The following is a 16,790-nucleotide window of genomic DNA, read 5'->3' as shown; positions in this document are numbered from 1 at the left end:
TGTAGACATCTTTAGGCTACTTCTTGCTGATTAGGGACTTCTTGTTTCTTGGGGCCAGCCCAATCTTCATCATCAGGATATCTCCAGCTTCTCACCTAATTGCAACAACAGCAATCAGGAGGAAGCAGCAGCTGCCTTCTTTGGATTACCTCCCACCCCTCTCAGGCTCTAGCATTATACCCTCTCCAGATCCCCAGAATTAAACTATATCTGCAGCTGGCAAAGATCTTTCCCTCCCACCCCAGAGCAGAAGGCAATCATAGTTAACGGTTGTGGACAATCTGAAGCAGCCCCATATCCCGACCTGAGATTAAACCAAAAAATGTACAGATAACAACTGGGCTTTTAAAGAAACCAAACAGCTCAGCCCATTGGACTGATGGATGCTGCCTTCCTTAGGCTGGAGGTACAGGGTTCTATAAGAAAACAGGCTGACCAAGCCATGAGGAACAAGTCAGTAAGCAGCATCCCTTTATGGCCAGTGCATCAGCTCTTGCTCAATTTTGAGTTCTTGTCCTGATTTCCTTTGGTAATGAAAAATGGTTTGAAGTGTAAGCCAAGCAAACCTTTTTTTTCCCTAAGTTGCTTTGATCATGGTGTTTTACCACAGAAGTGATAACCCTGGCTAGGAGACTGCCTTTTTGCATATGTGCTAGGGATCTCTGGTTCTTGGTTTATGCAGTAAGCACTTTCCCCAGGAAGCTATCCTCTAACCCCTTGAGTAAGTACTTGTATATATTTCTTAAAGCCAGGAAGATAGATGGCTTAGCCATTTGCCATAAAAGCACTGGGACCTAAGTTTAATTCCCAGGACCTACATGGTGAAAAGAAAAAGCTATTTCTTACAGATTGTCCTCTGACTTGTACATGTAGCCTGTAGCATATAAGTCCTCTATACTAAGTAAATCTAATGTAATCAAAACTATTTCTTTGTTGTTGCTCTGGGAATTACACTGCATATTTTAATTATTATAATCTACTTAATTTTCTTTAGAATGCAGATTAATGTTAACTAAGATCCTATAATAAAGTCTGCTCTTTCTTTACCTCTTCTTTAAGCTACTGTTGTCTTTCATTTATATATACTTAAATACACTTCTTTAAATGAACACACTCTATATATTACAAGCCCAACAATGCAATATTGTAGATTTTGCTTTATACAGTCTTTGTTAATAAAAGAACAACAAGATTTGTTGGGCACCTTTAATCTTAGCAATCAGGAAGCAGAGGCAGGCAGATCTCTATGAGTTTGAAGCTAGCCTAATCTACATAGCAAGTTCTACGACAGCAAGGGCCATGTAGAGAGACCTGTCTCAAACAAATGAATATATGTATATATCTATATCTCTATATATGTATATGTGTATGTAACACATGAATATAATATGTATATAATATTATACTCTATATAATATTAACATACATAGTATATAATATGTTATTTATACATATATATACATATACCTGTATTATATAATACACATGTGATATGTATTATGTATAAACAATACACATATTTATATAATACATGTTATATATTATGTATATAATTAAAGCAACAAGAAATCTAGAAATATATGTTTGTAGAATATTTCTTATTTATATATTTACCATTTCTTATGCTTTTCATTTTAGCTGGTGGAGTTGAGTTACCATTTGATGTTATTTTTCAGTCTAGTGGAATTTTTATATATATATATAGCATTAGTTGCAAGTAAGATATGCTAACAATAAATATTCCCTGGTTTGTTTTTTTAACCCAAAACATGTTCATCTTAATTAAATAATTTTATTTCTTTATTTTTATTTATGTTGGAGCTGTGTGCACATGCCTGTGTGTGGTTTGGGTGGTGGTGGAGGACAGTTTCCTGGAGATGGTTCTTTCCTTCCACCCTTTGGGTCCCTGAGATCAAACTCAGGTTGCTGGGCTTCTTGGCAGATGCCCTTACTTGTTGATAGATCTCTCCAGCCCTCATCTCCATTTTTAAAAGACAGTTTTATTGTATATAGATTTTGTGAATGGTAAGTTTTAAGAATTTTAGCTCTTAGGATATATCATCCTATTGCTTTCTGGTTTCCAGTTTCATTTACATTTTTTTTTTTTTTGAGATAGCATCTTACTATGTAACCTAACACTCTCCTACCTTCCTCCTCCTTTTCCCTCAGATTACATAACTCTTCCTTCACATTCCTCATGATAACATTTTAGATCAAGAGGATGACCTACTGCCTATGGTGATCATAGCTTGGTGTTTATATATGCTTGACACTGTCAAGTTTTGTGCTCTATTATGCTCTGTTTTTATTATTTGAGATTGCAATTTCCTTAGTGTATCAAATGTTCAGTCTTTTCTGAATTCTTCAATTTGTCACTTGTTGAGATTCTTGGCTTTCCTTTCTCAGGAGCTTCAGATGGTAAGCAGGAGGGGGCCTCACCCTCTGGCCCTGTCTTGTGATGGTGACCTACTTGAGAACTTGAACCATTTTTTTTTCATTTTTATGCCTTTGACGTTAACAAAATCCACCACAGTATTCTAGGCACTCCAAAAATATGTGAAATTTTTGTCAGTTTATCTGAAAAATACATACTGCCTTTCTGGTCCTACTACTAAAACAATAACAATAAAAACAACTAATCATGTTTTATATCCACTTATCTTGAATCTGGTTATTTTTGTCTAGCTTTATTACAGTTTGCATGAGAAAATCAAGTTGCTGCAGATCATTAGCAAATCTAATTAGTGGTACTAGTAAAGTTCATTCTGAGATAGGATTGAAGCTCAGTGAAAGAACACCCTGGGGGAAAACCCATTGACCTTTTTAGAATGAAAGGTATTAATATTCTTCACCTTGATTGAGGCAGGACCTGCCACATTCATACCCTATGATGTAACAGGTTCAGGAGTTTGGAAAAAGGAAGTGAGGGTGCTATTTAGACTTCAGGTTACTATATTAAGAAGAACAAATAATCAAAGTGATAAAGTACAGAAAATTAAATACTTTTTTATTTTCCTCTCTATACTTATTTTCTGCTCTTTATAAAGAGTATAATTCATAAAATAAAAAGAAACTGAACATGGCTTTGAGTGTCTGATTGTATAAGGCAGATAAGGAAACTATAAGCTGGCTTACAATTCTTTAGTCTTTAGGTGGGTAAAGGAAGCTTCCAAAGTGAATGGATAGTGATGGCTAAAAGAGAAGGAAGCTGTCCAAGTAAGACAGCTGACTGCACAAAGGTAGAGAGCCATGGTTGATGAGCTTTCTTTCATAAGGGGCGTCAGAATTGAGTACCTTCTAAAGAACTAGCAGACCTGGGAGTTCTATGTCCACTAGACCAGTTGATTTTGCCTTTCTGCATAGAATGTGAAGACTGTGTCTGAGACCCCAGCAGTGCCACCAGTGTCAGAAGATGAAGATGATGATGATGATGCTACCCCACCTCCTGTGATTGCTCCACGCCCAGAACACACAAAATCTGTGAGTCTCTGGGGATTTTGAAGGCTATATGATTCATTCACATAAGGGGTGGCAGAAAGTAGGGAGGGAGGTAGTGGGGAGGCTGATATATAGGGGTCCATAGACTAGTGCTGATGCTGATATAGTCATTGAATTACTTTTTTTCCTCTCTCATGTTTTGAGACCAGCTATTACTATGTAATCCAGAGTGGCCTTGATTCATAGTGATCCTCCTGCCTCACTCTCCCAAGTGCTAAGATTACAGGCATGCACTACTATGCCTGTACCACTTGTACTGTAGCTGGACCACTTGTTTGGACTGCTTTCTACATGACTAAAGAGATGTGGTGTGTTTGTTTATTTCTGTTATTCCTGAAGTTCTCTTAAGTAATTGATGTTTATAGCAGTCTAGCCTTGGTTTACTTACCCTTTTCTTTACAGATAGGCTAGGGAGATAGATAGAATTGATGCATTTCACTTTCAGAATAAAATAAATTATTCCAGTTTCTTAGGAAGTAGCAAATTGCCAGAGATTTTTTTTCTTTTGTTTTAAATATGCAGTGGTCAGCCTCTCCAGCATCTTTGATAATCCTGAAAGACCTGGGAGAGTTTATAAATACATTAGTGCTATCAATATGCTGGACATTAGGAGTGCATTTTGATGCCGGATATTGGTAGTGATTTCTCTTTAAACTTCCTCTGAGGTTCCTGCATTTTAGAGTAGCCACACTCCCTCCTTCTGCACTTTGCCCTGTCTGCAGCTTTGCATTTTGATTTAGCATCATTGAGTGGTGATCTCCCATCTGATGATACTCTGAAACACTACGAATGTTTATTTTGGCTTTTTATTATGAGAACTCCATAATGAAAGAACCCTCTGGGACTTAAGCTCTGTGTTGATCAAATGACTAATGGAAGGTGCTATGGAGGAAATTCAGTTAGATGGCCTACCTCTTAGCCTAAGAACTTACAAATAGAATCTGGATTTCCTTGTCTGTAGGAAAGTAGCCTTCTGAGTCAGTGAACTGTCAGTATCTCCCTTGACTGTCCGGTTTGTGCTTTGCAGGTATATTTATTTAACACAGTTTTCTCTCTAAATCTTGAAATCCTCTAAAGTAGAGACAAATCTATCTATCTTTTTCATTTTTTAGATTTATTTATTTATTTTTTGTATATGAGTATATTGTAGCTGTCTTCAGACACACTAGAAGAGAGCATCAGACCCCATTACAGATGGTTGTGAGCCACCATGTGGTTGCTGGGAATTGAACTCATGACCTCCAAAAGAGCAGAGCAGTCAGTGTTCTTAACCACTGAGCCATCTCTCCAGCCCCCATCTATCTATCTATCTATCTATCTATCTATCTATCTATCTATCTCTTATTTATCTACGTGTTATTTATCTTTTCGGCACTTAATATAGTTTGGGCAATTATTTGTTAAACAAACGAATGGATAGGAAATACAATGTCTTTAAAAGCTGAGGTTTGTATGCTTAATATCTACTGTTCATGGCCATGTCATTCACACATATTGATTTATTATTAAATAAGGTAGGTATTCACTGTTTTGTAGACAAGGAAACTGAACCACAGGGAAGTGAAGTAAACAGACTTAAGTCATTCAGATAGTAATGAGAGATGAGAATTTAGCCCAGGCCATCAAGTTCCTAAGTTTGTTTTAATTGTTATACCCTCCTGCCTCTTGATGAATAAGAGTAGTTAGTTCCTGGTAAAAGCTCAACAGCTCAAGAGGGAATAACTCCATAGAAAACAATGTTAAGTGTTGTAAAGTGTCAGAGGATATGAACAAGTTTCATCTCAGAAAAACAGAGTATCATGGGTAAGGAAGGTTTTCATCTAATGATAAAATCTCCAAATTTGTATTGAGAGTCATCTAGAGGCTTTGAAGCGATTTCAGTGATAAGGCCATCACTAATCCTTCTTGTAAAGTGAGAGCAAAGGAAGGTTGTTTTACCCTGGGCAAATGGGCTGGGGTTCAGAAAGAAATAGTGCAGATTTTGACATATAAGAGAAAGGGTGAGTGGGGAAGGGAGGAGGTCCCTGGGATGTTTTAACTAGAACATTTAGAAGAGGTTCCACTATGCTAACCAAGGGTAGCTTTGCCAAAATTTCCCACTGATTATGCAGGTATATACACGATCTGTGATTGAACCACTTCCTGTTACTCCAACTCGAGATGTGGCTACATCTCCTATTTCTCCTACTGAGAATAACACCACTCCGCCAGATGCTTTGACCCGGAATACTGAAAAGCAGAAGAAGAAGCCTAAAATGTCTGATGAGGAGATCTTAGAGAAATTACGTAAGCACTTTATAGCTTTCTTGAATCATCCCTCAGTCTATGACTGATTAATCATTGAAATGGAATGCTACAATAAAGATCTGGATCCTAGGTTTAAGCCATGTGCCTGGCTGCTCTGTTTAACACTGAACTATGGCCTGTACTGCTTACTCATCATCTGAACTTTCACCCATTCTCTGTTTCACCAGCTTTGGGTGTGTATTACCTTAGGATAGAGACATAATAAGAGAGAATGTAGGCAGCTCACTTGGAGGGTTATGGACATAATGAATAGCTTTAATTTTGTGAGTAGTCTAGAGTATTGTATGGAGAAAGATTGAGATATTGACTGTGCCTGGTGGAAAGGGGTGCTCTTGCTGATGCTTACTATTGATCTCGGAGAAGACAGCTCTGCCATCATGGTTGTAGAAAAAAGAAGGAAGGGAAAACCAATGTTTTATGAACCTGTTCTGTGTAGCAAATGATAAGCAAGATAGTTTCTTGAATTTTTAAGTTTTATTGTAGTTACTCTGTGGAGATACTCATGATGATCCTTATTTATGCAGCTAAGGGTTTTAAAATCCCAAAGATTCTATACCCTGCTCCAGATCATAGAGCTGCAGAGTGGCACAGCTAAGGTTAGATCAGGATGTGTTTTGTAAACAGAACACATCAACTGTTGCAGTAGGTGTAGGTTGATTTTTATTTTCTATTTTATTTATGTTTTGGTGGCTTGGAAAATCATTGAAAAAAGATTTGATGTGACTGGTTTGATTAACTTTGTATGCTCACATTGCTTTCTAAAGCTGAGGTTTGTGGTTCTTTAGTTTAGCAGCTTCCTATTTCTAATAATTCTTGTTTAACCTTTTTTTATTTGTTTGTTTTGTTTTTTGTTTAGTTTATTGTCTTAAGAATTGTCCTAGGGCCCTCATATGAGGAAGTAAAAGACACTCCTAGGCTCTGTGTAATCATATGTACTACCGATCTCTAAACCATATTTTTTTTCTAAAATAGTAATACAGCGCATTATAAAAACAGTCTGGCCTGGACAATTTCCTACTGTTCTTTGAGTCTTCTTTCCTCTTCATACCTCTTTAAATAGTTATACTTACATTTGATTTATTTTAAGTTAAAGGATATAGTAACATATGTGAGAGGTACCAAATCCTAGTGGTTGGGGTATCATTGAAAAAGCTACTTAGTCTGAGAGATTAAGAACCAGACTCTGACTCCTTGCCCTGGCACCAGTTAATATATGAGTTTGGAGAAGTATCTTCCCTCTGTGGGTTTCAGTTCCCTGCCTCTAGAATACCACTGTGAGACCCATGGGCTCTCTCATACTTCTGTGTTTTTTATTTAAAGCATCCCCTGCTACAGAACTTTCTTAGCTTTCTTAACCTGGCTGGCTTGTACTTATAATAAAAATCAGCCCAGACAACACCTTTCTGAAGCCTTTCCTATCTCTGTGCCTTTTCCCATTCCCTATCTCTTCAGCACTCATTAGAGCAATCACTATATTTTTGTAGCACCTTCTGTTTGTTTGTCTTTTCCATAGATTGAGCTTCTTGAGAGTAGTGACTGTTTTAAATGTGCCTCATCTTTCTCTTTATTTGTAACACTCAGCATACAGTCTGGTATGTAACAAATGAATAAATGTTAATGAATTAATTTAAAAATGAATAGCTCTTAGGCATTAGAAATGGAATAAATTACTATTTAAAAAATGCAGTCAAGGATATAAAACTTTTGGTTAGGATTTATTGGGGAAAAGTTAATTGCCTGGCTGGTATGCTTTTGGGGAACTAGATACAGTTCTTTAAAATTTGTCAACTTAGGGAGTTAAGAGGATCATGGGATCTCTTGTGTATCTTGAGCTGGAACAAAATGATTCATGGTTTCTGTTTCTTTCAAAGGGAGCATAGTGAGTGTGGGCGATCCTAAGAAGAAGTATACACGGTTCGAGAAGATTGGACAAGGGTTAGTAGGGGCACTCTGTTTCCTTGGAGAAATGTCTTAAAATTGCATGTACTGGCATGTATGAACTTACTTGATTTTTTGGTGTTGGTGGTTTTTGTTTTGTCTCTCATCAACCTTGTTCTTCTTTCTTTACTTTGCCTCACTTATCTGGAAGCTTGATATTAGGATAACTTCCGAATTTTGCAGAATTATGCCTTATATGAGAAATGTATGATTATTTGACCATACTAAAGTACTCCTGCAGCAGGAATAAATGAGCCACCTATTGTCTTATCATAAAACCAGTTTCTCAAACTATAACTGGTTTTCCATATTAACCCTTTTTGCCCAAGTATTGAGACCTATCATCACAAATATGAAATTTAAGATCCAGATCTATTGAGTCTGTAGTAGTGGGAAGGGACCTATTTTTCTAGCTCGATGACAGACTTTGTGACCATTACTCTCTAGTTTCATCTTCACAATGCATATGCTGGCCTCTCAGAGGATTAAACTCAGCAAATCTTAACTGAGTTTTGGTTATGTATTGAGAAGGGTGAATATGGCTATGAATCACACACAGTCTGTGTGTTTTCTTGAGATAGAAATAATACTGATCTTGTGTGTGCTTGCTTGAGATAGAAATAATAGAGTGCTACTCAGGATGCTCATGCAGCTTTCTAAACCTTTGTAAACATAGAAGATACAGTCCCAAAATGTTTAGTCTCTGAAACCTTAATATATTTGCTCTATAATGATGGTGTATATATGGTAGCAGGATAGATGACTCGGTGCTTAAGAGCATTTTTGTTGTTGTTGTTGTTCTTGCAAAAGACCTGAGTTTGGTTCCTATCACCAACATGGTAGCTTACAACCATCCATAATTCCTGTTGCAACTGATCCCATTCCTACTTTTTGACCTCAGACACCAGGCAAACACATGGTGTACATACATACATGTAGACAGAATACTTACACACATAAAACCTAAAAAAAAAAAATTAAAGAAGAGTGATATAGATTAGCAGGAATGCAGAGGTCTATGGACCGGAAGATAGACATACATTCTGTAACTAAAGATCTCTTGGCAAAGATGATCAGACAGTGAAGAAAGTACTACCAGTGAACATAATCTTATTTGATAGCCAGTATCTTAAAAATTACACTTTACATGCAGGTAGCTGGACTGTCAAAGAGTGGTGGTTAGGGAGCCGGTAACCCTAGTTTCTAACCAGAAGGCATGCATACAACTAAGTTCCTCTTAAATTGACCTGACTTCTGTGGGAAGCATAACTTTAGGATTTGCTGAAAACATCTTATGAAAGACCAGAATTCAGCATGTCTACAAGTTGCACCATATATATGTGACATATAGTTTGATAGCTACAAGTATGTGTTGCAAATTACCTAGACATGTACAGGATTTGTGGTTTTAGGTGTAAGGTTAGGGTTTTAGTTGCTTCATATAGACAGGATTACATTTCTAGCATTATCTACAGTATCTCTCACTCTTTGTGAAACACTTTCACATCTTCACTATACCCATCTCTGTGTTTGAGTGTGTATATAAACACCCACAGGCTGTGTGTCTGTCATGGAACTAGTCTTAATGTTTAGGGTGAAGTAGAAATAGCAGATTTTTTTTCTGGAATTATGTGTATTTGGAAAAGTATGTGCAGTATCATTTTATTTTTTAAAAAACTAAAAATGCATTTTATTCAAACCATAGAACTCTTGATCAAACTCTTTTGATTGGCTGTGATTGAAAACTGTGATTTTAAAGTGTCAGGGTATCCTATAATAAGGAGGGAAAGAATTCTTCAGAATTATTTAGTCTATTGCATGTAGGTTGACCAAATTTTCATAGTTCTTTAAAAAATAGCTATATTTTTAAAAGATTAATTGTAGAATAGAATCTCAAAAACTTAAAATCAATCCTTGAAGCTCTCTTCTACCCTCCCTCCTAATTTTTTTTTGGCGGGGGAGTCTTGTCCATCCTCTTCCCTTAGTTTACTGAATTGGAGGATTACAGGCAAATACCACCACACCTGACTAGTTGTAGGTTGAGTGGTGGTGGTTGTTGTTGCTTTTTTGTTTGTTTGTTTGTTTTTTGTTTGTTTTTTTAAGAAAGGATCTTCTACTGTAGTACAGGTTGGCCTTGAGTTTGGGCAAACCTCCTGTCCCAGCCTTCTGAGTTGCAAGGATTACAGGCAGATGGCACCACAACAGGCTCTAGTTGTAGTTTTTAATGTGAATTTTAATCAAAGATAATACATAAGAATATTGCTCAATGAAATTTTAAAAAGTAAATAATGAATGTAAGCTGTGTCCAGGACAATAAAGAGAATATTACTGATGTTCTAAAAGACCGTATTTTAATAAGTAATAGTCATCTTCCCCACCTCATTCTGAAATTCTCATTGGGTCCACTTTCCTATCCTCCCACTCCCAGTTGAAACTATACAAAATGAAAGCAAGTTCCCAAAGGAAGAAGGCAAAAGCAGAGCAAACAGTTGTAAGAAATGAATGTCTTTGAACTCTTTTGTATTTTATGGACTTGGCCTAGTGGGTAACATGAACTAAACTCTGACAAATGCATGGAAATATAGCTCAGAGTCAAAACTTGCTCAAGATCAGACAAAGTAAAACTCCTAGACTGGTTAAAGCCTTCATGCTTTACTACCACACACTACCTTTTAAATGTTAGACAGGAGGGCTGCAGAGGGAGGATTTGTTTTTGCCTCATATTCCCAGGTTTTGTGTAAAACTGCTTAGATAAATGCTATGTCATTGAATACCTGTGTTTGTTTTCCTCCCTCTCCCATCTTTTTTCAGTGCTTCAGGCACAGTGTATACTGCAATGGATGTAGCCACAGGGCAAGAGGTAAGTATTCATCACTAACTGTTACTTCTGCTCCTTCAGGTTTTTGTTTAATTTGGAGTTAATTTTATCTCCCCCCCTTTTTTTGGCTAAATGGAGCAGTTTTGGTTTCTTTACCAAAAGAAAGGCTAGAATAAAGAAAGAGACTAATATGATATGACTTAAAATTTTGCAAAAACTAACAAATCTCCAATATGGAGAACAGGTCAGAACAGGAAGAATGGACAAAGTAAGCTAGGTTGTTGTATAATTCCAGGTAAGAGATGACGTTGTCAAGTTAGTAGATTTGAGAAGTAGTTAGCAGATATCTTGATAGAACTTAGTGATAGAGTGCGAGGACAGCTTCCAGATGGGTGATTCTATTCCAGGAGAAAGAATAAAGTGAAAGGTGTAAGTGTGAAGAAGGTAGATACTGCCTGAGAAATTGTACTGAATTGCCTGTTATAGGAGATTTAAATGCATGACTGTCAGCCTCTAATCTAGTACCTTCCAGTTATATGCTTCAGATCCCACTGGACATTGGACTCCTCATTTATATGGAGGTGCCTTATTGTATTAAGCCATGAGAACGCTGACCTTAGCTAAAGCCCACTGACCCAAGATCAGCAAAAGAAATCTATGAAGGCAATAGCAAGTGGTTGAAGGGTTTTTTGCAGACTACCCTTGGTTGGCTACAAAATAGGACTGCTGATAGGTGGGCTTTGGTTAGTAGCTGCCTGGGAGAAATTCTTAGTTAAGAGTATTGGAGCTCAAAAATTGAGCAAGGAACCTCCTCTTTGAGTGAAAATAAAGTTTTGTTCCTCTGAGAAAGACACGTTTCTAGGATTTACTTGTATATTTTTGATTATCAAAATCTGGTATCTGTCCTTGAGGGATAGCACATATTTTATTGGGTTCTTGTTAGCTTACAAGTGTAAATGTCAAATATTGATATTCTGTGTGAGCAATTTTTTTAAATTACCCATATGAGAGCTGGAGAGTTGGCTCAGTGATTAAGAACACTTGCTACTCTTGCAAAGGACACAAGTTCAGTTCCCAGTACCCTCATTTAGGTGGCTTAGAACACCCTGTATCTTTAAGGGGATCTAATACCTTCTGGCCTCAGCAGACACTACACTCCTGTGCACAAACACACATGGACACAAACAAAATACACGTAATTAAAAATAAAATCTTAAAAAAAGTAAAAAAAAATTCATTATTTATTGAGAATTTAAAGACACGGATACTTGCCTGAAGTTATTTCTGTTACCTTTGGTGAACCATTTGACCTTTTTCTGCCCAAGTGGTCAGAGCTGGGTTAGACTCTTGGTTTTGAATAGTGTGTATTTTGGGCTGCAGAGTCAGAGCAGAGCTAAGGTTAGGTATTAAGGACTCCCTCCTGCTCTATTTCTAGCCTCTTGGGCCTTGTAACCCTTGATGGAAGACACACAGATGATGAATGGTTCCTGGAAGTCCTGAAGGTGCCTGTGTGAGAGTGAGGGACAAGAAAGAAGCTTGACTTTGCTGTGTGCTTGTCTTGTGGTTACAAAACTATGAATGGAAGCAAATCCATTAGCTAATACAGTGGTCAGGAAGGGCTCATTTCCTGCCCAGGGGAGTATATCAGTAGTGAGGCTAGTGTGATGCTCTTAGTCTTTGTGAATGATTATGGGGTTGTTATGCAGCTGGAAGAGGGGAGCTTTTGTCTGTCACACATAGATGGGTTAGTATGTTAGTGCCGGGAAATCTACCCATTAGAAATCAATCATTTTTCAAGCTCGTTTTTAAAGGTAATGTGTATAATAGAAAGAACATACTAAAGAGCTTTTGGAGTCATAGTGATCTGAGAGCATTGACGGTGATCGTAGGTGGCTTTCTTATATGTCTTAGCTTCAATGTCTGTATCTAAAAATACAACACATTATTTTGAAGAGTTGTTAGGTTTACTTAATAAGTAAGAGTTAGGTAAGGCAAATACAGCAGGTAGTCCCCTCATCATTCTTGCTGTTCTTGCCAGGTGCTTATTGGTTTATATTATGCTTATCATGTTCATTGCTGGCTTCTTTATTACCTAATGTTATTACTTACATGTTGTGAGTAAAAGTAACATATTGTCTATTTTTTTTTTTTACTCAAATTTTGAGTAGGTTATTATTTTCAATGTATTTCTCAGGAGACTTAGGTTCAGAAAACTGGTGATTGGTCAAATTTAGAAAATAAATCAAACCTAAAGCTAAGGTCTTTTGGGTTCAAGTTCAGTTATTTTTCTTTTATAGGTGTGCTATTGCCTATCCTGGATGGATCGGGTTTACTGTTTTATTTAAATTAAATTTAAAAAATTAATTAAATTTTAAATTATTTTTTTTATTATATTTGCGGGGTGTGTGTGTGTGTGTGTGTTTTCTCAAAACAAAGAACTTACAAACTTATGGCTTCTCTTTCCTTTTTCACACCAACTGTATTTGTTGAGCCCTGTGCTTGATGTTGGGGATTTGAGGCTTTTAACTAAGTTCCGAAATGACTAGATACATTCATATGCATGTGTACACACACACACAAACACACCCCTTTCTTAACCTGGTAATCTCTGATTTATGTTTCCATGCCATATTGGGGGCAGGGGATAATGTACATGTAAGTACTAGGAACTGAACTCTGCAAGAAAGTGCATGTTCTTAACTGCTAAGCCATCTTTCCAGCCCCATATACAGAACTTATTATTCTTTTATTTTTTTAATTAACTGTCTTTGAACTTCTCATAAGTTTTCTTCTTTTCTCCTCCTCCTCCTCTTCCTCCTCCTCCTCAGCCTCCTTGGTGCTAGAATAGTAGGTAGTACCAAATATTTTTCTAGTGACTTTTTAAAGTGTCTTTTTACATTGAAGGATCAAATTTTGATGTATATCAGACTAGCACAGGGGCTTATTAAAACAGTTTGTGCTTTTCAGTAGGTTTTGCTTGGCACCTGAGAACATTTAGTTCCAGCAGTCTTTGAGATGATGTTAATTCCACTGGCTTAGAGACTCCCTTTGAAACGATGTAACATTGATAAGTTATGAATTATTTACGGATAGGAATATGCCTTCCTCATCATTGTCTCCTTAGTTCTTAAGGTCTAGTACTAAAATTGTGCTCAGTAAATGTTGTGTGACCCTTGGTGCACATTGAATTTACTGTTATTTCAGGTGGCCATTAAACAGATGAATCTTCAGCAGCAACCGAAGAAAGAGCTGATTATTAATGAGATCCTGGTCATGAGGGAAAACAAAAACCCAAATATTGTGAACTACCTGGACAGGTATGGCATGGGAGGGTTCTGTCACAGAAGTTTCAGCCCTTTGAAACCTAAGTATTAGAGGAGTAAATGAAGGTAGCAATTGGAACTGCTTCCATTCAAGTATTTTCTGTGCTGAGCTCTTTGATTGCTGGAAATCCTTCTGAGTGATGGTAAACCCTACCAACCCACAGCTTCTAGTAATTAATTCTTTACTGTGCTTTGTGTTTAGGGAAGTTGGCCTTTTTAGCCCATCTGCCCGATGTCCTTATTTCATTCTGTATTCCAAGCATTTCTTTATCCTGCTCACCTTCCTGAATAATTCTTATTGACTGTATACTCTTAAAATGCAATGCTCACGCTGGTCTGGGTGTTGTTTTGAAATCTGACCACTGTGGAAAGAATGGTACTCTTTGTTTTTCTAAACTCAACAAAAGCCCATCCATCTGCCATCCCCTACCCCAATGCCTGTTTCATTGTTAACTACTAGTAAGTTTGTGGTCAACTGAAGTTGATTACTGTTCCCTCCCCATATAAATTTGCATCAAATTGGAAATACAAAATATTTTAGCTTACCAACCTCAACCTTTTGACTGCTGGGATTAATGCATGCACCACCATTTTTTATCATGTACTGTTTAGTCTTCATCACCTTAAAAAATTACTGTTGAACTGGGATATACTTACTATTGTACCTTAGTGATAGAATGTTTGGCTAGCATATATGAGGCTCTGAGCTTGGTTCCTAGCACCACCAGAAGAAAATTACAGAAGAACAGGATTAAAATCTTACCTTTGTTTGAGATGTTAAACTATCTAAGGTGTCCCCATCTGCCAAGTAAGAGTCCCTTTATCAGGATGAAGAAAAGATGACAGATCTCACACCTTACGCCAACACATGTTTTTCTCCAGCATAGCTTCTTTGCTGAATGTTACAAATCAGTTGTCCACTTTTTCATTTGTGTACAATGAGATAATGTTGACTAAGTTACCTTTTTATGTATCCAAAAATGGGGCTGAGAGATCTAATCTTGGAGTCAAATTCAATGCTAACTCAAGTCAGGCTACTGAACCACAGCTTTGGTTTATTTGAAGAAGCTAGGTTCACAGAAACTCAAAGTAAAAGTCATTGTTAGCATAGTAACCTTGTGTAGACTTTACAACTTTTGTTGGTTTGTTTTGTTTTGTTTTTTTTCTTTTTTGAGCCAGGGTTTCTCTGTGTAGCCCTGGCTGTCCTGGAACTCACTCTGTAGTCCAGGCTGGCCTCAAACTCAGAAATCCGCCTGCCTCTGCCTCCCAAGTGTTGGGATTAAAGGCGGCGCCACCACTGCCCGGCTACTTTACAACTTTTAAAAGATTTATTACTATTCTTTAACTTATATAATGTTATGCTACAAATTATATATAAAGAATATATATTTAACATATTATCATATTATTTTACTCATGAATTTATTCAGTAAATATTGGTATCTTCTATGCTGGACCCTGGGGTTAGGTCTTGAACAAGACCCAGTAATTATCTTGTGGATCTCAGATCTAATAGAACTCTCAAAGAGGTCTCATGGACCTCCATTTTTATGGTAATGTGGCTTCCAAATCCCCTCCTTTTCATGTGTGTGTACTGCCTGGATGCTTTGCAGGCATGAGAGTAAAGCCAGGCTTTCTAATTTTAGGAGATATCCCCTGGTATTATGATAAGATATAATTTTATATTTTAATTTAGTATTCTTAGTTTTAGTGTTTGGGATTTCACAGACCACGTATGCTTTGTTTTTTTTCTGGGTATATCTCTAAGTAACTTAAAATTACTGATTCTGTCCTCCAAATTTTGTGCTTTTCCAGAGTAAGGAATCATAGACTCTTCAAAAGCTGACTGAGATAATTTCTGTTATATCCTAAACCCTAAGTTTTAAAACTCATTTCAGAGGCTTAATGTGTTCTGACTGTTCCTTCTTACCCTATACCTATTTTTCTGCAGTTACCTTGTGGGAGATGAGCTATGGGTTGTCATGGAATACTTGGCTGGAGGCTCCTTGACAGATGTGGTGACAGAAACCTGTATGGATGAAGGCCAGATAGCAGCTGTGTGCCGAGAGGTAAGGCCAGGGATCAAACATGAAGTGACCTCCATATTGCTTTCCATGAAAGTTCACACGCAAAAGAGGCTTTAGTATGGGCTCTGTGGAAGTGGGAGAAGTTAGTTCTGGGACTTATTCATATTGATGCTTTTGTTTTATAATTTCTATAATCAAGACTTTTTTTTCTTTGAATCTAACTGTTCTGACCATGGCAGAAAAATTAGAAAGTACCGAGAAGTATCTATGTAAACAGTCATAATTTCAACTTGTTGTTAATAACTATTCTAACACATAATATTTCTCTTCATGTCTTTTATTTGAACATACATTTGTCCTGCCTCCCTGATTTGTGTACTGTGAAGGAAGTAACGTTGATAAGAAGGTAGTAGCATAGTTCAGATAGATAGAGAAGGTTCCTTCCTTGATTTGAGTATGCATCTAAATGACATGTAGAGGCAAGCCAGCAAAATTCTAGGATAAAGTAACTCCGGACAAAAAGCCTGGAGAGGTGGCATATACCTGTCATCCTGGCACTGGGGAGATGGAGGCAGGAAGATCAGAAGTTTAAGATAATCTTTGATTATATAGCAAGTTCCAGGCTAGCTTGAGATATAAGAGACCCTGTCTCAAGCAAACCAGTAAATAATTATAACTCTAGACAAAATAAACAGAAAAAAGGAGCACAAATAGATACTCTCTTATTTTTTCTCATTGTAATTTAGGTATCTAGAGGTAGTATCTGTAATGCTGTAATGATAAGCCTCCCAGAAAGTTTCCATGAGAAGCAGTATCTTCAGTGGATAGGCACATTTTCACATTTCCAAGTCAGAAAGATAACGATGGGAATACACAGTG

General features: G+C 37.1%; 1 protein-coding gene across 3 annotated transcripts in view; it reads left to right on the top strand.

Moving 5' to 3' along the window:
- Nucleotides 1–16,790, top strand: part of Pak1 (p21 (RAC1) activated kinase 1) — a 115,423-nt gene that overhangs the window by 87,241 nt on the left and 11,392 nt on the right. For all 3 annotated transcript variants that reach the window (XM_028770613.1, XM_028770614.1, XM_028770615.1), the window contains exons 6-11: nucleotides 3,364–3,480; nucleotides 5,610–5,784; nucleotides 7,677–7,740; nucleotides 10,555–10,603; nucleotides 13,766–13,878; nucleotides 15,836–15,953. In XM_028770613.1, coding sequence (XP_028626446.1) covers nucleotides 3,364–3,480; nucleotides 5,610–5,784; nucleotides 7,677–7,740; nucleotides 10,555–10,603; nucleotides 13,766–13,878; nucleotides 15,836–15,953 — 636 coding nt within the window. The remainder of the gene's footprint in view (nucleotides 1–3,363; nucleotides 3,481–5,609; nucleotides 5,785–7,676; nucleotides 7,741–10,554; nucleotides 10,604–13,765; nucleotides 13,879–15,835; nucleotides 15,954–16,790) is intronic.

Source organism: Grammomys surdaster, unplaced genomic scaffold, assembly GCF_004785775.1.
Source record: "Grammomys surdaster isolate TR1022 unplaced genomic scaffold, NIH_TR_1.0 203, whole genome shotgun sequence".
NCBI classification, from domain to species: Eukaryota; Metazoa; Chordata; class Mammalia; order Rodentia; family Muridae; genus Grammomys; species Grammomys surdaster.
Note: the sequence above shows the minus strand (reverse complement) of the source record. Positions and strands in the feature narration are given on the sequence as shown.